This window comes from Pristiophorus japonicus, chromosome 3 (genome assembly GCF_044704955.1).
Source record: "Pristiophorus japonicus isolate sPriJap1 chromosome 3, sPriJap1.hap1, whole genome shotgun sequence".
Taxonomy (NCBI): Eukaryota; Metazoa; Chordata; class Chondrichthyes; family Pristiophoridae; genus Pristiophorus; species Pristiophorus japonicus.
The window spans coordinates 193,326,672-193,350,215 of record NC_091979.1 but is presented as its reverse complement, the minus strand read 5'-3'; the positions used below and the strand labels follow the sequence as shown (position 1 = coordinate 193,350,215).

Sequence of the window (23,544 nt, the reverse complement as noted above, 5' to 3'; positions counted from 1 at the left end):
GCTAGTTTAAATGGGGCCGAGGTGACATGTTTGATCCCATTGCAGGTCATAAATTATTTAAATTCGGCACTGGTGAAACATGGCCCGTTGTCACTGACCAGTATGTCAGGCAGGCCGTGGGTGGCAAACATGGCCCTCAGGCTTTCAATGGTGGTGGTGGTGGTGCTTTCCGACATTATTTCACATTCAATCCACTTTGAAAAAGCATCCATCACCACCAGGAACATTTTACCGAGAAACGGGCCCGCATAGTCGACATGGATCCTCGACCATGGTCTGGAGGGTCAGAACCACAAACTTAGTGGTGCCTCTCAGGGTGCGTTGCTCAACTGAGCACATACGCTGCATTGCTGTACAAAGGACTCTAAGTCAGAGTCGATACCGGGCCACCACACGTGGGATCTGGCTATTGCTTTCATCATTACTGTACCCAGGTGTGTGCTGTGGAGATCCGAGATGAACGTCTCCCTGCCCTTTTTTGGTAGCACTGTGCGGTTACCCCACAACAGGCAGTCTGCCTGAATGGACAGTTCGTCCTTTCGCCGCTGGAACAGCTTGATTGGCTCTTGCATTTCAACGGGGATGCTGGGCCACCTCCCATGCAGTACACAGTTTTTTACTAGGGACAGCCGAGGATCTTGGCTGGTTCAAGTCATAATCTGGTGGGCTGTGATAGGTGACTTATCATTTTCAAACGCTTCCATGACCATCAACAAGTCTGCGGGCTGTGCCACGATCAACAAGTTTGCAGGCTGCGCCATTTCCACCCCCGTGGTGGCCGACTGAGAGCATCCGCACAGTTCTCGGTGCCTGACCTGTGGCGGATGGTATAGTTATACGCTGATAGCGCGAGTGCCCACCTTTGTATGTGGGCTGAGGTATTAGTATTTATCCTCTTGTTTTCAGCGAACAGGGATATGAGGGGCTGGTGATCGGTTTCCAGCTCAAATTTGAGGTCAAACAGACACTGATGCATTTTCTTTACCTCAAACACACACGCTAATGCCTCTTTCTCAATCATGCTGTAGGCCCTCTCGGCCTTAGACAAGCTCCTGGAAGCATAGGCGACAGGTTGCAACTTCCCCACAACGTTAGCCTTTTGTAATACACACCCAATTCCGTATGACGACGCATCACATGCTAGCACAAGTCTTTTACACGGGTTATACAACACAAGCAGCTTGTTGGAGCATAAAATGTTTCTGGCTTTCTCAAAAGCAATTACTTGTTTTTTTCCCCATACCCAGTTCTCACCTTTGCGCAACAACACATGTAGGGGCTCTAAGAGGGTGCTTAACCCCGGTAGGAAGTTACCAAAATAGTTGAGGAGTCCCAGGAACGACCACAGCTCCGTGACGTTCTGTGGCCTGGGCGCGTTCCTGATAGCCTCTGTCTTGGCATCTGTGGGCCGAATGCTGTCCGCCGTGATCTTTCTCCCCAAAAACTCCACTTCTGTTGCCATGAAGACGCATTTCGACCTCCTCAGCCGCAGCCCTACGCGATCCAGTTGCTAGAGAACCTCCTCCAGGTTTTGTAGGTGCTCGGCGGTGTCCCGACCCGTGACCAATATGTCGTCCTGAAAGACCACCATGTGTGGTACCGACTTGAGTAGGCTCTCCATGTTTTTCTGGAAGATTGCTGCAGCCGACCGAATTCTAAATGGGTATCTGTTGTAGATGAACAGTCCTTTGTGCGTGTTGATGCAGGTGAGACCCTTCGAAGACTCTCCAGCTCCTGCGTCATGTAGGCCGAGGTCAGGTCGAGCTTGGTGAACGTCTTGCCTCCTGCCAGCGTCACAAATAAGTCGTCTGCCTTAGGTAGCGGGTATTAGTCCTGTAGCGAGAAACGATTAATAGTTACTTTATAATCGCCGCAAATCCTGACCATGCCATCACTTTTGAGTACTGGAACAATCGGGCTGGCCCACTCACTGAATTCCACTGGGGAGATGATGCCCTCACGTTGCAGCCTGTCAAGCTCAAGTTCTACTCTCTCCCTCATCATGTGAGGTACTGCTCGCGCCTTGTGGTGAATGGGTCGTGCCTCTGGGACCAAGTGGATCCGCACCTTCGCCCTGGAAAAGTTTCCAATGCCTGGCTCAAAAATGGAAGGAAATTTGTTAAGAACCTGGGCATATGAGGCCTCATTGACATGTGATAGCGCTCGGATGCCATCCCAGTTCCAGCGGATGTTGCCCAGCCAGTTCCTTCCAAGCAGTGTGGGGCCATCCAGAGTGGCAGTTTGTGCACCGTGCCCTCGTAGGTGACCTTGATCATGGCGCTGTCCAGGACAGTGATAAGCTGTTTGGTGTACGTTCTCAGTTTCATGTGAATGGGGCTCAGGGCTGGTCTGAATGCCTTGTTGCACCACAGTCTCTCAAACATCTTTTTACTCATGATGGATTGGCTAGCGCCAGTGTCCAGTTCCATCGCTACAGTTAACACATTCAATTTTACATTTAGCATTATAGGTGGTTATTTCGTCGAAAATGTGTGCACCCCGTGTGCTTCAGCATCTGCCTCCTCTCTCTGAGGCTCGAAATTGCTTTAATCCACCATGGACCGATCTTCCTCTGCCTCGTGGTGGTTAGCAGGTTTTGCAGAGCTTGCAGCTCATTTGCAAGCTCATTGGAGGTGCCCCATTGTTCCACAGCTCTTGCAAACATACCCTTTGAAGCGGCATGAATAGGCTGAATGGAAGCCTCCACAACGCCAATAAGGTGTGAATTGCCTTGCATTCATCCTTTGTTGCGGACTCTGAGTAATCTGGGTCACCTGAGGCCTGCTGGCAGTTGCAGACTCGTGGGTTCTGCCTTGTATATTTCTGCTCGCAAACACAGTTCCAGTTAACTTATGAACATTGCTAGCACTTGTGTGCTGGAGATTTGTTTGGTGTTATCACTGGTGGACATAAACGCCTGTGCTATCGCAATGGCCTTACTGAGAGTCGGTGTCTCTACAGTCAAATGTTTTCATAGGATGGTCTCGTGGCCAATGACCGGTACAAAAAAAGTCTCTGAGCATTTGCTCCAGATGGCCATCAAACTCACATTGTCCTGCAAGTCGCCTTAGCTCGGCGACGTAGCTCGCCACTTCCTGACCTTCAGATTGCTGGCACGTGTAGAACCGATACCTCGCCATCAGCATGCTCTCCCTGTGGTTAAGATGCTCCAGAACCAGTGTACACAGCTCCTCATATGACTTATCTGTGGGTTTCACCGGAGCCAGAAGATTCTTCATGAGGCTGTAGGTCGGTGCCCCGCAGACTGTGAGGAGGACCGCTCTCCTTTTTGCAGCGCTTCCTTCTCTGTCCAGCTCGTTGGTTACAAAGTACTGGTCTAGCCGTTCGGACATAGGCTTCCCAGTCCTCACCCTCCGAGAACTTCTCCAGGATACCCACAGTTTGCTGAATCTTTGCGTTGGATTCGTATTGTCGTCGCCAGTTATTGTGTTCCTAACACAGATGAGGCTGCACACAGGGAGTTTAAAGTAACAGTGACCTCAGTCTTTAATAAGACACTCCAGAGTGAGGAACAGGCTTATATACAGTGCTCCCAAGGGATGCTGGGATTCCTTGGGACTTCAGGGGATGAGCTCCCTGGGTGCGGAACATGGGAGTGCATGCTTTACAGATACACAACAATGTCCTGGTTGATATATTGAAGCACAGAACCACGCAGTGTATTGGTAGTTAAAGAACAAAAATTGGGAATAATATTCACGTAATTCAATATGCGTTTCACGAAAATTAACATGAAAATTTAGAAGGAATTAACAAACAGTAGTGACACTCGGTGGCACCTCCATGGCAACCAGGAATGATGAGTGGGCTCGAGTAGGATTAGCTTGTGGAAAGCTGATTCTGCTACACGAATACTGGTTATACATTAACTCTTCCCTCCGTCGATGTCAAAATGCACAGGGAGCTGCATAAAGGCCAGGTCGAAGCCTGAGGGGGAAAAGGCCTGTGTCAGCTGACCAGGCTATTTTCAACAACAACTACTTGTATTTATATAGCACATTTAACGTAGTAAAATGTCCCAAGGTGCTTCATAGACATGTAATGAGACAAAATTTGACACCGAACCACACAAGGAGATATTAGGACAGAATTGGTCAAGGTGATATGTTTTAAGGAGCATCTTAAAGGAGGAGGGAGAAGTTTAGAAAGTTTAGAAAGGGAATTCCTGAGCTTAGGGCCGAGACAGCTGAAGGCACAGCTGCCAATGGTGGGGCGAAGGAAAGCGGAAATATGCAAGAGGCCAGAATTGGAGGAGCGCAGATATCTTGGCCGGGGCGGGTATAGGGTTAGAGGAGGTGACAGAGATAGGGAGGAGTGAGGCCTCGAGAAATTTAAAAACAAGGATGAGAATTTATAGACAAGGGAACTGGGGCTATGTTCGGACCAACCTGAGAGTGTCTATGTTCATCATACCTCACATTGTTATACCTCTTTCCGGCACTCATGCCAGGAGCTGACAGGACAGAGCGTTAGCAATGGCTAAGAGGGAATTGAACCAGCGCAGACTGTGGTTGCTGGGTTCGAAGCTCCTACCTCAGGCAGCAGGGACAAGTCATTCTGGAGCAGAAGGTGACGCAGTTCCCTCTCGTCCAGGAGCTGAAGCCGGTTAGCATGCAGGACAGTGGTGTTGTGGGGAGAATGGATATCGTGCGAGAAGTTGCAGGTAGTCCTGAAAAAGAAATAAATGAATCAGCCTAGACATTTTCAAAAGCAGTACTGAGGGAGTGCTCATCATCATAGGCAGTCCCTCGGAATTGATGAAAATTTGCTTTCCTCCTGAAGTGAGTTCTTTGGTGGCTGAACAGTCCAATACAAGAGCCACAGTCTCTGCCACAGGTGGGACAGACAGTCATTGAGGGAAGGGTGGGTGGGACTGGTTTGCCGTACGCTCTCTCCGCTGCCTGCGCTTGTTTTCTGCATGCTCTCGGCGTTGAGACTCGAGGTGCTCAGCGCCCTCCCGGATGCATTTCCTCCACTTAGGGCGGACTTGGGCCAGGGACTCCCTGGTGTCAGTGGGGGTGTTGCACTTTATCAGGGAGGCTTTGAGGGTGTCCTTGTAATGTTTCTGCTGCCCACCTTTGGCTCGTTTGCCGTGGAGGAGTTACGAGTAGAGCGCTTGCTTTGGGAGTCTCGTGTCTGGCATGTGAGCTATGGGAGGGAGTGCAACAGTGTCGATGGTGCCATCTGTCTTTATTTCTTAAGACGGTCGCCTGGACCTATGTTTCCGCTGAGGCGTGTGTGGCCATGCAGCAATTTGAAAGGTCCTGTGCAGGCCGCTCACTGAATTTTACATTGTAAAAACCGCGCATGCGCAGAAATGTTATGGGACAGCACATTTAAATAACTAGGCCAATGCACAGAACCAAGTGCAGCTTACAGGGAACATTGCCCAGGACTAATGCGGCGAGGGAAAGTCCCTCTTTCTTCTTTCCCAAAGGCAGTACCTCAACCAAGCCCCGCTATTCTTCATGTAAGCGCCCAGATGGTGCATGTTGATAAGATATTCAACCATACAATGCGGCGCACAAGACATCAAAGGATGTGCAGACATTTGGTGGGGGGGACATTCGGTCGTGCCTCTGTTGCGATGTTAATCCAGGCAGAGTGGTACTTTTAGCGCCTTGAAAAAGTTTGGCCTCCCGTCGAGAAATGCAGACTCATTATGATCCCAGAAAAATCTGAGTCTTAAAGGTGCGGCAAGGTAAGTTAGCGCATGAGCAGCTCCACAGTGTCTTCAGAACGCGAAAATGGAGGAGCAAGGAAGATGCCAGCTATCTTCCCGCTTCTCGCCCACCACCCTTAACGCCTTGCTGGAGGCAGTAGAGAGTCGCTGGAATGCCCTCCACCCTGGGAGGAGGACAAAGGCCACCGCCTAGGGTTTTGGCGAGGCTGTGGCGGGAAGTGGCACACCACATTTCAACCTGGAACACGGTGGCCACAACAGCGACACAATAAATTCAACCACCTTACTAGGGTCATCAGGGTGAGTACGCTTTCCATTCACCTTCCAATGCCTTCATGTGAACCTCAATGTCTCACACAATGTAACGACTTTGCAGTGCCTACCAGACCATGCTCCTCTTTGCTGAAACCAGCCCGAGACCTCTCCATCGCCTCATCAGACATGCTCTGCCCATTCATGCCTCTCTCACCTTCTAGCTCCTTACTCAGCCTGAGCCCACCTAGCAGCCTCTTCATCTGCGGTCACAGGCCTAAGCCTCATACTTACTGGCAGTTGCTTGGGCCCCAGACCCACCAATCACACATCCACTGTGCGGTGCCACACAGGATGAAATGTTGATGTGCACACTTCCTCATATTACATGCGAGTACCTTACTGCAGACACATGTGGCACACTAGCACTTACACAGACATTAACAACTTTTTATTTTTGTCATTGTAGGTCAAACTCACGGACAATATGCGCGAGTTGCATCATCGGAGAGTGGGCCAGCCTTACCTCCAGGATCTCAGCGAGCTGGAGGAGCGAGTGTCTGCCCTCATGGGCGCTGCAGTCGTGGCGGTGGAGGGCGGAGAGGCAGAGCCCCCGCTTGACAGTGACGGTATGTGAATGAGATGGGCGTTTTGTGTGAGTCCTCTTTGCCTTGAGGCCACATGCCTTACAACATGTTGCAACCAAAATAACGATGTCCCCCTCCTTCTTGCCTTCCTGCCCCCTCCCCAGCTGATAACCGCACTTCTGTTGCTTTGTGCTTACAGGTGAGGAGTCAGAAGAGCAGTCTGCCCATGAGCAGATATCTGCAGACGATGGGCAAGATGAGGAGGAGGTGGAGAGCAGTGTGCCGGTACAGGACGGGACGTCCTCATTGGGAGTGAGTGAGGAGAGCACCTCGGTGGAAGAAGCCGTCTTCCCGGGGTTGGATGAAGCTGAGGCTTTTGGCCCCAGTAGGCTACAGGAATGGCCAGCACTAGGAAGCGAGGGGTCCAGCTCTCCGGAGGGTAAGTCGGTCCATCAGTCCTGCTCACAGACAGGCAGATGAGCACCGAGACTTGGAGGCTATGTCCAGAGAGTCAATGCAGATGCAGCGCGAGCTAATGGGTGCATTGAGAAGGATCCCGCAGAGCGTGGATGCACTTGCTTTGAGTGTGGTGGAGGCCACCTCAATCTGTGCATTTGCGTCTCAGGAGCCCATCATGCCCATCCTTTGTAGATACCAACAGATGATGGACACCACAAGTGACCATGGGGTCCCAGACATGATGGCGTGGGCCATGGCTGACGTGGCAGTAGCCATTGAACGGCAGGCCGAGACTACGCTACACCTGCATTCTGCCATGTCGTCAGTGCGTGTGGCATCAATGCACTGTGTGCTCTGCTGCAGAGTCAAATTGATGCCACATAAGCACTGACTGCTGCCATCGTGTCTGGGTCCCCAGCAGTCCAACAGGGAGGTAGCGATCCCGAAGTAGGCCAGCAATCTGCGCTCCAACAGATTGCTCCGGATGCTGAGACTCTGTCCTGGGGGAGTGATAGCCAGTCGGTTGAGATGGAATCTGATGTCCTCTCTCAGGAGGACATCATTCCGGTTCCTGCCACCGCAACTCCACCTTTGCACCTGCAGCGGTCTGCACCCCAGCCATCCCACACTGCTGCCGCCCATTCTCAAGCATTGCTGTCAGTAGCCAGGCCTTCCAGGCCCAGAGCTGGTCCAGGGCATCGTGCTAGGCCGTCTGTCCTATCTCCCTCAGACACAGAGCAACCCTCAAACAGCCTTGCTGCAGGCACTGAGGACACATTGAGGAGGAGCAGTAGTCGAGGGAATGGGGTGAGGCAGAGAGGTGGGAATAGCCAGCGGAAGACCCACTGTATAAATGTGTCCCTATGGGACCTATGTAAATATGCTGGGAAGTTTCAGCATCTGTTGTGTTTTTTGAAGGGGCGATGCTCTATTTTGTTTTATTGGAGTGTGTGGGGTTTTGGGGGTTTGTTTGAGGCATGTTTGCAATTAGTTGAACCATTTCCTTCAGCCTCTGGTGTGTGACTGTTCAGTTGTGACAGAGATGTGGCACAATGCACGGTCATTATTAGCTGCATCCCTCAGCTACCTCCACTTAAGCGAAGCGCTCCCTTATGAGCCGCCGCCGAATAACCCTGGCACCGCCAGGATTGCTGGAAAAAAGTTAGGTGGATGTTACTTTACTGATGGTCATGTTTAATTTGGATGTGATAAAAGCGACTGAAATGTGTCTAGGCTGATGGAAACTTTTTTCTTTGACCGTGCTGAAAGACCTTCATTGAGAAGCCCAATGGCGAAGGCAAAATAATTATGAACAAGTGAAATGTCATATTTTGTCCATCCAAGCTGATTAATTAATTCTGTGACACAGTCCTTCAAGAAGTTCTCAGGGAAGCACTACATATCACAGGGTGAGAGAGTTAGGGTTAGAATAATCTATTGTAAGCCTGAGACAGCTGCAGACTTGGACAACATTTGTATGGGAGGAAAAGGGTATAAAGTTACAGCTATTCAACTTTAGAGGCAGCGCGATTATAGATCAAACTGAGGAAGGACTACGGTCAATAGAACACAGCAAGAGACAAGTGCCGCAGTGACTCAGTGGCCTACCGTTGTGGTTTCAACGACTAGACTGTTACTATCGCCTTGTTAATGTGTCTTCCTTTGTACTACAAGGAAACTACTTTATAAAATCTGTTCTGATCCCAGCATGCCTTGTTGTGGTGACGGACATAAGTCTTTTCTGAGAGATATAATTAATCTGACACATCGAATAACCCTCACAGCACATAAAACGTGTTGTGATGGCCTGATGACCGTACTCATTATACAGTGCAGTCATGTGTGGATGGGAAGATATTCCTGATAAAGCAGATGACTTGAGGATGTGATGTGTATTTCTCACAAGGCACCACACATGACGTTAAAATCAGACACTCACCAAGAGAGGGTCAACAATGTGAGTGTATTTACAAGTGCACAACAACAAAGGTTACATAACATTATTACATTTACAAACACACCACCAACACCCACCCTTCTACCCGGCACCACCACCTCGCTTTCCCCCCCTTGAAGCGATGCCCAAGCTCCACTTCCTCGCCCCGCCTAAACCCCGGCGTCCCGCTCCCCTGGCCCTCTCTGCCTCTGGTTGATAAGGTTATGCACAAGGGCTGCGGGATGTCTGCAGACGTTTGCATCTTGGTGAGAAGGCAGGGGGCGCGGCCGAAGGTGTTGGGATCTTCTGCTCCTCCGGACTTTTCTGCCTTAAGGGTGTGGGATTGGGTTGAACTGCGCATCCAGCAGCCATCTCTTGCCTCATCGCCTCAACGGTCTCGATTGTGCGCTCCAACACAGTGATGAGCCGGTCCATCTTGTCGTCATGTTGCTGGGTGAAGGTGGCCATGCTGGCAGCTATCCCAGTCATGGTCTGGAGCATATCGCGACCTATCTGCATGCTTGTCCGTGATAGCTGGACCATCTCCAGAATTGCAGAGAGTCGTGGTGAATCCTCAGGTGGATGCTCGCTCCTGGTGTGTTCTGGCACCTTGCTTGCCTTCGCGCCACGGCCTCTGCGTTTGGTTGAGCTTGAGTTTGCCAGTGTGGAGTCCGTTCCAAACCCCAGGAACTCTGAGGCCGACGCTAAGGTTTTGCTGACACCTGGCTCACATGGCAGGAGGCTGCTGTCATCCTGTTCCTGCTCCTGGAGCTCAAGGGGCTCAAAGACAGGTCCTTCTCCATCCTCTCTCTCCTCTTCTTCATGGCTCAGGGTGGCGGAGGTGAGAGCGGTGGAAATGGGTGATCTGGGCCAGGGTGGGGGGGGGTGGGGTGGGAGGGGGGCTGTGGAGAAGTGATCCGCTGTCTTGGGCTGGGGGTAATGTTGGCATGGGAAACGTTGTGGTCTGACGGCTTCTCTGAAGGCCAGAGGTCGATGGTGTGCCTTGATCCGTGCTGTCTGAGTTATCATCTGCAAGTAGAGGACAACATTTCAGTCTGTGGGGTGCGGGGGAAGGGGCGGGGAGGGTTGGTGCTGGTCAAGCTGAGATGTTAGCCATGCCATCTCACATTCTGCCACCAAGGAGTTCCATCTCTACATGGGCACAGCAATAATGGTCAACAAAGAGTGTGGTAAACCGCGAGTGCATTAACATTGCATGTCCTTTCATGCCATGAGTGTCTAACCTTACCTTGTGGCTGCATGGCGGCAGTTACCCACCAATGCCAATGCACGCTCCTCCAGCCTGCTCAATTCGACCACCTCTGCTGGTCCCCCTCCCGTCGCACGCAGGCTTGCTGCCTTGGATGCTTTTTTCTTCTGCACAAAGAAACGTTGCTGCCTTTAGCCCCTTTGCTGAAGCCCCCCATGCACACACACACACACACACACATCTGGCGCATAACTTTTTTGGCGCTGGACAGGAGAGGACGAATAAATTTGTACTCACTCTTGCTGCCGCCAACAAATTGTTCCAAAGTTTCTGGGACCAGCACATTGGTCCCCATTCCGTTCAACGTTGCCCATTGCGCTCACGATCTCACCGATCTCCCTCCAAATACAATCTGTCTTGGGGTGGTGGAGGCTTGCCACGACCATCCCAGGTGAGGTCTTTGTACCTGCACTCCACCTCCGTCACGAGCTCCTCCAATTCCTGCTCATTAAACCATGGAGCTCGGAGCCTGGTGTTGCCATTCTTCATTGCTGATTTCTGGCCACTCATCGTCAATGATGAAACGAATGGCTGCTCAACAGTTTGTGTGTCTCAATTTCTCCGACTACCCCCTCTGCAACTCAGACTGCCCCCTCTGCAACCTCCAACTCTGTCCTCTCCAGCCTTCAACTCTCTCCTCTCCAACCTCCAACTCTGTCCTCTCCAAGCTCACAGGTGGAATAAAGTGGTGTGCCTTTATGTGCATGTGCAGTACAGCAATCAGCCTCAAACGGCCCAGAAATGACGACATGTCGGAAAACAAAAAATACAATAACAAAAAATTGTGAAGTCTCACGCATGCGTATTGGAGGTTCTCTAAAGATCCCAGAGTGGAGAGGCTTCCAACTGCCACACACTGATGACACTGGCCGTTCACTCCAGCACCCGCCGGCGACTTCTGCTGCCTGCCGCTGACGATGCCGTCCACACAACGCAACCAAAAGTGGCTCCCGACAGGACCCGACGGCATAAAGGTAGGTGCTGCCCAGGGGCCGCCAAGAAATGGACAGCAACCAAATTCGGCCGCTTAGAGATACAACTGTCTATTGCTTCATCCAAGTCATTAATAAATATGGTGCAAAGCTGAGGGACCAACACAGATCCCTGGGGAACACCACTAGTCACTCAGAGTACATTTCCTTTATCACTACTCACTGTCACTTACCTCCCAACCAATTAACAACCATGTCACAAGGTTACCTGCAATTCTGTGCACTTACATTTCTTGCTCATAATCTCTTATGTGAAACCTAATCAAATACTTTCTGGAAGTCCATATAGAGAACATCTATAGTCATAGGGGTACATAGAAACATAGAAATATAGAAAATAGGTGCAGGAGTAGGCCATTCGGCCCTTCAAGTCTGCACCACCATTCAATAAAATCATGGCTGATCAGTCACCTCAGTACCTCTTTCCTGCTTTCTCTCCATACCCCTTGATCCCTTTAGCCGTAAGGGCCATATCTAACTCCCTCTTGAATATATCTAATGAACTGGCATCAACAACTCTTTGCAATAGGGAATTCCACAGGTTCACAATTCTCTGAGTGAAGAAGTTTCTCCTCATCTCAGTCCTAAATGGCTTACCCCTTATCCTTAGACTGTGACCCCTGGTTCTGGAAATTCCCAACATCGGGAACATTCTTCCTGCATCTAACCTGTCCAGTCCCGTCAGAATTTTATATGTTTCTATGAGATCCCCTCTCATTCTTCTAAACTCCAGTGAATACAGGCCCAGTCGATCCAGTCTCTCCTCATATGGCAGTCCTGCCATCCCAGGAATCAGTCTGGTGAACCTTCACTGCACTCCCTCAATAGCAAGAACATCCTTCTTCAGATTAGGAGACCAAAACTGAACACAATATTCCAGGTGAGGCCTCACCAAGGCCCTGTACAACTGCAGTAAGACCTCCCTGTTTCTATACTCAAATCCCCTAGCTATGAAGGTCAACATACCATTTGCCTTCTTCACCGCCTGCTGTACCTGCATGCCAATTTTCAATGACTGATGTACCATGATACCCAGGTCTCGTTGCACCTCCCCTTTCCTGATCTACCGCCATTCAGATAATATTCTGCCTTCATGTTTTTGCCACCAAAGTGGATAACCTCACATTTATCCACATTATACTGAATCTGCCATGCATTTGCCCACTCACCTAACCTGTCCAAGTCACCCTGCAGCCTACGGTAGCATAGGGTTGTCAGTGGACTAGTAATCCAGAAAAATTATTTGGAGGCATGAGTTCAAATCCCATCCATGAAACTATCAGTTTGTTGTAAAAACCCATCTGGTTCACTGATGTCCTTTCTTTAGAGAAGGAAATGTGTCTATATGGTGATTCCAGACCCACAGCAATGTGGTTGACTCTCAACTTCTCTCTGAAATAGCCTAGCAAGCCATTGTATTCATGAAGGCTGCTCCTTCTCCAGGGCAATTAGGGATGGGTAATAAATGTCAGTGATGCCCACATTCTGTGAATGAATAAATTAAAAAACTCCCCTATCCAACCTGACAGTGACAACCTTGAAAAATTCAACTGGATTAGTCACCAATCCATGCTGACTCTCTGATTCATCATCATCATAGGCAGTCCTTCGGAATCGATTAGTTCATACTTGTCCAAGTGCTTAGTCACCCTAACACAGCTACAATTTACTCGCGCATTTCTTTTAATATTCTGGAGTAGAAACCATCGGGTCTTTTATACTTAAGTTCCATTATTTGCTCCATTAGCATTTAAAAAAAAACTTAAATTACATACACTAAGTTCTAACTCAGCACAGGCTGGGAAGTGAACTTGGGACTTTCCTGGTCTGTGTGGCTCAGCCAGTTACATTGTAAACTTGTTATTAAGCCACTTGTTTCTTAAATGTATTATCACACTGTAATCCTTGTTGTATTCTATACACTTAAGAAAGCCTGGAGAAAAACTATCTGTCCCACCATGCCCGCTTCAATCCTGTGTATAAAGAAAGACATACATTTCTATAACACCTTTCACATCCTCAGGATGTTCCAAACCGTTACAGTTAATTAAGTATTTTTTTGAAGTGCAGTCACTGTTACATCATGAAGACACTAAAAACATTCCAATAGTGGATAATCAAGGGGCTATAGGGAGGGAGGAACTTAATGCAATCACTATCACTAAAGAAGTAGTACTCGGTAAAATAATGGGATTAAAAGCAGACAAGTCTCCTGGACCTGATGGCTTGCATCCTAGGTTCTTTGTAGAAGTGGCTGCAGAGATAGTGGATGCATTAGTTGTAATCTACCAAAATGCCCTGGATTCTGGGCGGTCCCAGCAAATTGGAAAACTGCAAATGTAACGCCCCTGTTTAAAAAAGGAGGCAGACAGAAAGCAGGAATGTATCTATTGGGAAAATGCTGGAGTCCATTATTAAGGAAGCAGCAGCAGGACATTTGGAAAAGCATAATTCAATCAAACAGAGTCAGCATGGTTTTATGTAAGGGAAATCATGTTTGACAAATTTGCTGGAGTTCTTCGAGGATGTAATGAGCAGGGTGGATAAGGTGGATAAATGGGTCCTTTTCGGGTTGGAAATCGGTGGTTAGTGGTGTGCCACAGGGATCGGTGCTGGGACCACAACTGTTTACAATTATACATAGATGACCTGGAAGAGGGGACAGAGTGTAGTGTAACAACATTTGCAGACGACACAAAGATGGGTGGGAAAGCAAATTGCGAGAAGGACACAAAAATCTGCAAAGGGATATAGACAGGCTAAGTGAGTGGGCAAACATTTGGCAGATGGAATATAATGTGGGAAAATGTGAGGTTATCCACTTTGGCAGAAAAAAATTGAAAAACAGATTATAATTTAAATGGAGAAAAATTGCAAAGTGTTTCAGTACAGGGGTACCTGGGGGTCCTTGTGCATGAAACACAAAAGGTTAATATGCAGTTACAGCAAGTAATCAGAAAGGCAAATGGAATGTTGGCCTTTATTGCAAGGGGGATAGAGTATAAAACAGAGAAGTCCTGCTACAACTGTACAGGGTATTGGTGAGGCCACACCTGGAGTACTGCGTGCAGTTTTGGTCTTCGTATTTAAGAAAGGATATACTTGCATTGGAGGCTGTTCAGAGAAGGTTCACTAGGTTGATTCCGGAGATGAGCGGCTGACTATGAAGATAGGTGGAGTAGGTTGGGCCTATACTCATTGGAGTTCAGAAGAATGAGAGGTGATCTTATCGAAACATATAAAGATAATGAGAGGGCTGGACAAGATGGATGCAGGGAGTATATTTTCACTCATGGGGGAAACTAAAACTAGGAGGCATAGTCTCAGAATAAGGTGCCGCCCATTTAAAACTGAGATGAGGAGGAGTTTCTTCTCTCAGAGGGTTGTAAATTTGTGGAATTCACTGCCCCAGAAAGCTGTGGAGGCTGGGTCATTGAATATATTTAAGGCAGATATGGACAGATTTTTGAGCGATACGGGAATAAAGAGTTATGGGGAGCGGGCAGGAAAGTGGAACTGAGTCCATGATCAGATCAGCCATGATCTTATTAAATGGCGGAGCAGGCTCGAGAGGATCAAATGGCTTATTCCTGCTCCTATTTCTTGTGTTCTTGTCAACCCACTGGGTCAGGTGGCCAAGCATAAAGGACCATAAAAGAATGTTGAGCTTGCATTATGTCAGATCTAGCGAGGCATGACATCAGAGCTTGGGGGACAGGAAATATCACTTGTGGTGGTGGTGGCATAACTAGGTTCAGGATACAGGCAGCAGATATTTACATACAGCACAGAAAAAAACCATTCAGACCATCCGGTCCATGCCAGCGTTTATGTTCCACTCGAGCCTCCTCCCGTCTTTACTCATCTAAATCTTTCAGCATAACCCTCTATTCCCTTCTCCCTCATCCCTCATATGCTTGTCTAGCCTCCCGAGTTTTGGATGAGGTCAAGTTTATGAGGGTGGAAGATGGGAGGCCGGACCCAGAAAGTAAGTGGTATGATCCTGTAACTTTGTGTTGCAGAGTGCATCCTAACTCACACCAAGTCCCGTTCATCCATGACCCCTGTGCTCGCTGACCCGCACTGGCTCCCGATCCAGCAACACGTCGATTTTAACATTTTCATCCCTTCATGGCCTTGCCCCTCCCCATCTCTGTAACCTCCTCTAGCACTACAAACCTCTGACTTGCATATCCCTGATTTCCTTCGCTCCACTATTACCTTCAACTGCCCGAAGTTTTAGAATTGACTCCCTAAACCACTCCGCCTCTCCAGCTCTCTCCTCCTTTAAGATATGCCTTAAAACCTACTGTAATGGCCCTAAAATTCCAGTTGGAGGCTTCTTTCGGATGAACGCTCCAACCGGAGAATTTTTACGAAATTACCTGGTGGTCCCAAAGGAGCGTGGAATTCCGTTGGGGAAGCTTTCTCTTCCCGCGCTGCAAAGCGCGCTTCCGTCCTCCAGGTTCCCACACACAAGGTGCAGTCACGTGTGACGCTCAACCAATCAGGTACAGTATTCCATAGCTTTCTCATTAATAGCAATGAGAACTCCGTATCTATGTTCTCATTGTTATTAACGAGAAAAAAACCACTAAACGCAATAATAAAAAATAAAAAACACACCTCACATAATTAAAATTAAAGTTAATAAATGCCTTAGAAAAATATATATTTTTCAGATTTTAAAAATTGTAATTAGGATTAAAAATAAACCTACCTTAGTGGGCAGGGTTTTTAAACAATAAAATTTGTTTTTTTAATTTAATTTAATTATATTTTTGTATGTTTTAAAACTCACATGCCTGTAAAAATAGGCTATGTGACTGCTTTTAACAGGCGCAAGAGTTTTGAGGACATTTGCAAATGTCCTCGCTCCAGAGATGCGTGGAATCTTGACAGATCGGAAAAGCCAGTTTTCAGCGCATGCGCATTGTGCGCTGAAAACCGGCTTTTGCGATGCCTTCCCGGGTCTGTAGACACTCCGTACGGACCTGGAGAGGCCGGGATTTCCAGGCCATTGTATTTGCTTCATGGGTTCTTTGCTTAAAAATTCATAGCAACACATTGCTATTAAGAACTATTTGGTTTATAAGCAACATTTTAACAATCACACCACACATTACCAGTTCATCCATCATCATCATCATCGGCAGTCCCTCGTATCGAGGATGACTTGCTTCCACGCCAAAAAGGGATGAGTACACAGGTGTTTCAATGAAGGACCTAATATTCCAGGTCCAGAACTACATCTTGAAGGGTGGAAGATGCCTGTGCGTGGATTTTTTTTAACGTGTGGTGACCGTTGCACACCAGCCACCACACGGGCTTGACAGAGCTAGGTCTTGGTCCAGTGGCAAGGATTAACCAAGACAACTGGAGACCAGCTCCGCTGTATGGGCCTACTGCGCATACAATCGCAGTGTGGGCTGGCCCGTGCTGCCCCTGTGCCCTCGCCTCTTCTGGTCCCAAACTTACGCTTCTCCTGGCCCCTGATAACGTTGCTCCACGATCAATCACTGCTCCTGCACCCCAACCTCGTCGCTCCTGCTGTACCTGCCTATGCTCCAATCACCGACGTGGACCTTGATGACATCCAATCCAGTTGACCTCTACGCTGCCATTGTCCCCCTGCACCAGCTTGTGCTGTATCTTGCAGTGATATGCCACCACGCTGCTCCCAAGCCGCCACTTGCGGCTTCTTTTAAGGCCCCGACCTGCTGCTGATGATCTCTCGCACAACCACCTGCTTCATCATGGATCACCTGAACTCAACTGGCTGGGGTTTTATTGAGTCTTGTGAACATCACGTGACTGGCTAAGCCACTCACAACCCAACAGTTCCACAACTCTTTATGTTGTAAACAAATTAACCAATTAAGTCAAGTGCCCCCGCAACAGCTCTACAATTCTTTTTCGTTGTGAACAAAAATAAACAGTTAGTTCAAGTGCCCCCTGAGTAAAGGAAGGGCACACTCCAAACACTTTTCAAGTGCCCCCTTTTTTTTTTGTGGTTTTTTTGGGGCACTGAGAGGCAAATTATATAAGTGCCCCCTGACTGGGGCGGGGGGGACATTAAAACCCAGCAATAAAACAAATTCAACTTTAAAACATATAAAATCAAATTAAAATTTGGTTGCCGGTGGTGATGATGCATTCCAGTCCCTCCGGCGCCCACCTCTTGGTGGACACCGCGTGCTCCATCTCCAGGGACACCCTGGCCTGGATGTAGGCGCGGAAGAGAGGCAGGCAGTCAGGCTGAAAGATCCCCTCAACCGCCCGCTGCCTGGACCGGCTGATGGCACCCTTGGCTGTGCCCAGAAGCAGTCCTACGAGGAGTCAACAGCTCAACAACTCTTTTGTTGTGAACAAAAATGAACAATTAAATCAAGTGCCCCCTTATTAAAGGGGAGGACACTCGAAACAGTTTAAAAATGCCTTTTTTTTGGTGTTTTTTTTTGTGCTCTTTTTTTTTCAGCATTAAAACCACAAATATATACAAGTGCCCACTATAAAAGGGGAGGGGGACACTAAAACCCAGCAATAAAACAAATTAAACATTAAAACATATAAAATCAAATTAAAATTTCGTTGCCGGGGATGATGATACACTCCAGTGACCTCCGGCGTCCACCTCTCATGGAAGGCCGCGAGCGTACCGGTGGACACTGCGTGCTCCATCTCCAGGGACACCCTGGCTCGGATGTAAGCGCGGAAGAGAGGCAGGCAGTTGGGCTGAACGACCCCCTTGACCGCCCGCTGCCTGGACTGGCTGATGGCACCCTTGGCCGTGCCCAGTAGCAGTCCTTCGAGGAGGCCTTTGGTCCTACCTGCTCCCCTCCGCACAGGGTGCCCAAAGATCAGGAGTGTGGGACTGAAGTGCAACCAGAATTTGAGGAGCAGCCCCTTTAAATAATGGAACAGGGGCTGCAACCTCGCACATTCTATAAAAACATGGAACACGGACTCTTCCAGACCGCAGAAATTGCAGGCGGCCTGGGAGCCCGTGCACAACCCTCCAGGCCAAGTCCCCGATAAATAGTGGGAGGACTCCCACGTAGAGTGCGCTCCATTGGGGACCCCCGCCTCCTCCGGACGGCAAGATGGTGCGCCATGGCGTGTCCAGACGGCAGACCAGGATGGCAAGGTTGAAAGTGTGCAGGAGCAGCCCGTACAGGAAACTCTCCGCGCAGAACTGAAAGGTACTGAGGGGATTTCCCCGAGGCGGCTCAAGTTGTGAGGCGCCGGCTCCCGAGGGAGGTTTCGGGGCTTGGCGCCGATGAGGAATTCCATCCGGACGGGGGTTAGTTTGGATGGGATCTCCCCACGTGCTTGAGCCTCCTCGACACACCTAACGGAGTCAGGGCCCAGCGCTGTTTTTAGCGACTCGATGGCATCGGCCACGTGGCGGACGTCGGCCCAGTTTAGGCGCTGTGCCAGCATGTCTGGCGCCATCCAGCCTGCTCCTCCGCCATCGAACAGGTCCCTGACCCTGGTCACCTCGCCAGCACAGCCCTCTCGTCCGCCTGCCACCTAAAACCGCGGTCGTGGAGGTACGGATTCCTGAGCAGCGGCTCCTGCAGGACAGCCCCCCCCCCCCGCATGGTGGTCCTGACACCCCCCAGGCTCACAAACATGAGCTGCCCGTCGTAGTTGAGGCTGTACTGCTGGCGGAAGAAATACGTCGCCAGCGCACAGCACCTAGGAGGGGGCTCGACGTAAAGGTATCTCTGCAGGGTCTGAAGACGGAAAGTCGCTAGCTGGGTGCCGACGCACACCAACGCCTGACCGCCCTCCCTATCAACAGCTCAACAACTCTTTTGTGGTAAACAAAATTAAACATTAAATCAAGTGCCCCCCGATCTGGGGGACACTCCAAACACTTTTCACATGCCCTTTTTTTTGTTGTTTGTTTTTGGTTTTTTTTGGTGATTTTTGTGGTATTTTTTGTTGTTTTCTTTGGGCAGTAAAACCATAATTTACAAGTGCCCCCTATAAAAGGGGAGGGGGGACACTAAAACCGGCAGTTAAAACAAATTAAACTTTAAAACATATAAAATCAAATTAAAATTTGGTTGCCGGGGGTGATAATACACTCCAGTCCCTCCGGCAGCCACCTCTCGCGGAAGGCCACGAGCGTACTGGTGGACACCGCATGCTCCATCTCCAAGGACACCCTGGCGCGGATGTACGCGCGGAAGAGAGGCAGGCAGTCAGGCTGAACAACCCCCTCGACCGCCCGCTTTCTGGACTGGCTCATGGCACCCTTGGCCGTGCCCAGGAGCAGTCCTACGAGGAGACCCTCGGACCTACCCGCCCCCCTCCGCACAGGGTGCCCAAAGATCAGGAGTGTGGAACTGAAGTGCAGCCAGAAATTGAGAAGCAGCCCCCTTAAATAATAGAACAGGGGCTGCAACCTCGTACATTCAATAAAAACGAGGAACACGGACTCTTCCAGACTGCAGAAATTGCAGGCGGCCTGGGATCCTGTGAACCGACTTAAAAATTTATTGCACGGGACTGCTCCGTGCATCACCCACCAGGCCAAGTCCCCGATAAATAGTGGGAGGACTCCCGCGTAGAGTGCACTCCATCGGGGACCCCCGCCTCCTCCGGACGGCAAGATGGTACACCATGGCGTGTCCGGACGGCAGGCGAGGATGGCAAGGTTGAGAGTGTGCAGGAGCAGCCCATACAGGAAACCCCTCCGCGCAGAACTGAAAGGCACGGAGGGGATTTCCCCGAGGCGCTCAAGTTGTGAGGCGCCGGCTCCCGAGGGAGATTCCGGGGTTTGGCGCCGATGAGGAATTCCGTCCAGACGGGGGTCAGTTCGGACGGGATCTCCCCACGTGCTTGAGCCTCCTCGACACACCTAACGGAGTCAGGACCCAGAGCTGTTTTTAGCAACTCGATGACATCGGCCGCGCGGCGGATGTCGGCCGAATTTAGGCGCCGTGCCAGCATGTCTGGCGCCATCCAGCCCACTCCTCCGTCATTGAGCAGGTCCCTGACCCTGGTCACCTCGCCAGCCACAGCCCTCTCGTCCGACTGCCACCTGAAACCTCGGTCGTGGAGGTACGGATTCCTGAGCAGCAGGACAGACGGTGGAGAGCTGTGCTTGGTGGAGACTTTGTTCTCAACAGTTCAACAACTCTTTTGGGGGGTGGAACAAAATAAACGTTAGATCAAGTGCCCCCCCGATCTGGGGGACACTCCAGACACTTTTAACTGCCCCTTTTATTTTTTTTAATGTTTTTTGTTTTTCAACAGCTCAACATCGAGCATGTGAGCATATTCACAGGTGCATGCATTACACCTACCTCTTTGACCAAGCTTTTGGTCATTTGTCCTAATATCTCCTTATATGGCTCAGTGTCAATTTTTGGTCTGATAACACTTATGGGAAGTGCCTTGGGAAGTTTTACTATATTAAAACGTGCTATATGAATGCCAGTTGTTGTTGTGCTATTCTCCCAAACTTCCTCCTCTTCTGATGCAGAAGGACCTCGAGCAGAATGCATCAATTTGGTGCCCAGTTTCATGACCCCACCCATCACCACCCAATGCGTTGTGGTTAACACAAAGGAAAACAAGAGCGGCCATTTACCTTCCTTTGGAGAACTTGCAGTTGTCGAGCAGGAAGAATTTGCAGAGATGGAGCTGGTCACAGTCGCCGGTGCAATTCTTCTTCAAGAAGTCCTTGCAGAGCCTGGCCGAGGTGATGGCAATGATCAGGGTGTCCACCGTCAACTGCGAGCCCGGCAGCTTGGAGCCCTTGCCCGGCACCAAGGCGAAGCACTGGCCATCGCCCAGCACCAGGCTCAGCTCCGAGTCCAACACCTTGAAATACCTGGTGATCTCCCTCCGCAGGGAGCTGAAGTCCAGCGAGCCCCAGTGGGAGCACAGCATCTTGTTGCTATAAGCGCGGATCCTCTCCAAAGACATCGCCCCTGCCTTCTGTTCTCCCTTCCTAGGCCGGTTCTACCCGAAAATCTTTCTTTCCCCTCTCCTTCCTCTTCTCGATCCAGGAAATGGGAAATGAAACTGAAACTTTGAGCTCAGCCTTGTCTCCTCCCACTGATTGGCTGCTCTCTCTCTATCTCACACACACACAGCAGGCTAGGACAAGCTGATTTGTCTGCGCAATAGACATAAAAGAGGCCCCAACAGCAGAGCTGTATACATCAGCCAACATCACGGAAATAAATTATAGTCCTCAACACTTACACTGTCCAGGGCAGGTGCCTATATCAGGCAAATGGCACTGACCATTTACAATTACCGGTGTGAAACCACCACCGCAGGTTGGGGCTATTAATAGAGCTGGAGCGCCAGGCCCTGGGACATCGTGGCGGGGGTGCGGCGAATGAGGTTACGGGGCCCAGAAGAGCCGAGGGCCCAGGGGCAGCACAGACCTGCCCGCACTGCGATATGTGTGTGCACGAGGTCCGTGCAGCAGAGCAGGTCTCCAGTCGTCCTGGTTAACTTGCCAGTGGATAAAGGCCTAGCTCTGTCAAGTCCGTGTGGTGGCTGATGTGCAACGATCACCATACATTAAAAAAATTAACACACAGGCATCTTCCACCCCCTCAACTGGAGTTCAGGACTGGAACACCGGGCCCTTCATTGAAACATCTGTGAACTCTCGTGGAAACAAGTCATCCTCGTTCGAGGGAGCGCATATGATATGACAGCCGATAGCAAGACTGAGAGGCAGGGAGAGATAGAGAGAGAGAGAGAGAAAAAGAGAGAGGAGAGGCACTTACACAGAGACAGAAAGAGAGGGGAGAGGCACTTACACAGAGACAGAGAGAGAGAGAGGAGAGGCACTTACACAGAGAGAGAGAGGAGAGGCACTGACACAGAGAGAGAGAGAGAGAGAGAGGAGAGGCACTTACACAGAGAGAGAGAGAGAGAGAGAGGAGAGGCACACAGAGAGAGAGAGAGAGAGGAGAGGCACTTACACAGAGAGAGAGAGAGAGGAGAGGTACACAGAGAGAGAGAGAGAGAGAGGAGAGGTACTTACACAGAGAGAGAGAGAGAGAGAGAGGAGAGGTACTTACACAGAGAGAGAGAGAGAGAGAGGAGAGGCACTTACACAGAGAGAGAGAGAGAGGAGAGGTACTTACACAGAGAGAGAGAGAGAGGAGAGGTACTTACACAGAGAGAGAGAGAGAGAGGAGAGGTACTTACACAGAGAGAGAGAGAGAGGACAGGCACTTACACAGAGAGAGAGAGAGAAGAGGCACTTACACAGAGAGAGAGAGAGAGAGAAGAGGCACAGAGAGAGAGAGAGAGGAGAGGCACTTACACAGAGAGAGAGAGAGAGAGAGGAGAGGTACTTACGCAGAGAGAGAGAGAGAGAGAGAGAGGAGAGGCACTTACACAGAGAGAGAGAGAGAGAGAGAGGAGAGGCACTTACACAGAGAGAGAGAGAGAGAGAGGAGAGGTACTTACACAGAGAGAGAGAGAGAGAGAGGAGAGGTACTTACACAGAGAGAGAGAGAGAGAGAGAGGAGAGGCACACAGAGAGAGAGAGAGAGAGGAGAGACACAGAGAGAGAGAGAGAGAGAGAGGAGAGGCACACAGAGAGAGAGAGAGAGAGGAGGCACTTACACAGAGAGAGAGAGAGAGTAGAGAAGCACTTACACAGAGAGAGAGAGAGAGAGAGAGAGGAGAGGCACACAGAGAGAGAGAGAGGAGAGGCACTTACACAGAGAGTGAGAGAGAGAGAGGAGAGGCACACAGAGAGAGAGAGAGAGAGAGAGAGGAGAGGCACTTACACAGAGAGAGAGAGTAGAGAAGCACTTACACAGAGAGAGAGGAGAGGCACACAGAGAGAGAGAGAGAAGAGGCACTTACACAGAGAGAGAGAGAGAGAGAGGAGAGGCACTTACACAGAGAGAGAGAGAGAGAGAGGAGAGGCGCTGACACAGAGAGAGAGAGAGAGGAGAGGCACAGAGAGAGAGAGATGCACTTACACAGAGAGAGAGAGAGAGAGAGAGGAGAGGCACACAGAGAAAGAGAGAGGAGAGGCACACAGAGAGAGAGAGAGAGAGAGGAGAGGCACTGACACAGAGAGAGAGAGAGAGAGGAGAGGTACTTACACAGAGAAAGAGAGAGAGAGATGAGAGGCACTTACACAGAGAGAGGGAAAGAGAGAGAGGAGAGGCACTTACACAGAGACAGAGAGGGAGAGGAGAGGCATTTACACAGAGAGAAGAGAGGAGAGGCATTTACACAGAGAGAGAGAGAGAGAGAGGAGAGGCACTTACACAGAGAGAGAGAGAGAGAGAGAGAGAGAGGAGAGGCACTTACACAGAGAGAGAGAGAGAGAGAGGAGA

The 23,544-nt window shown here is 49.9% G+C and overlaps 1 protein-coding gene across 2 annotated transcripts in view; it reads right to left on the bottom strand.

The window, feature by feature from the left end:
- parp12a (poly (ADP-ribose) polymerase family, member 12a) overlaps positions 1-21,217 on the bottom strand; it is a 62,262-nt gene extending 41,045 nt beyond the window's left edge. For both annotated transcript variants that reach the window (XM_070876165.1, XM_070876166.1), the window contains exons 1-2: positions 20,808-21,217; positions 4,555-4,690 (exon numbers count right to left, since the gene is read on the bottom strand). In XM_070876165.1, coding sequence (XP_070732266.1) covers positions 4,555-4,690; positions 20,808-21,145 — 474 coding nt within the window. In that variant the 5' untranslated portion in view covers positions 21,146-21,217. The remainder of the gene's footprint in view (positions 1-4,554; positions 4,691-20,807) is intronic.
- Positions 21,218-23,544: the final 2,327 nt, after the last annotated feature.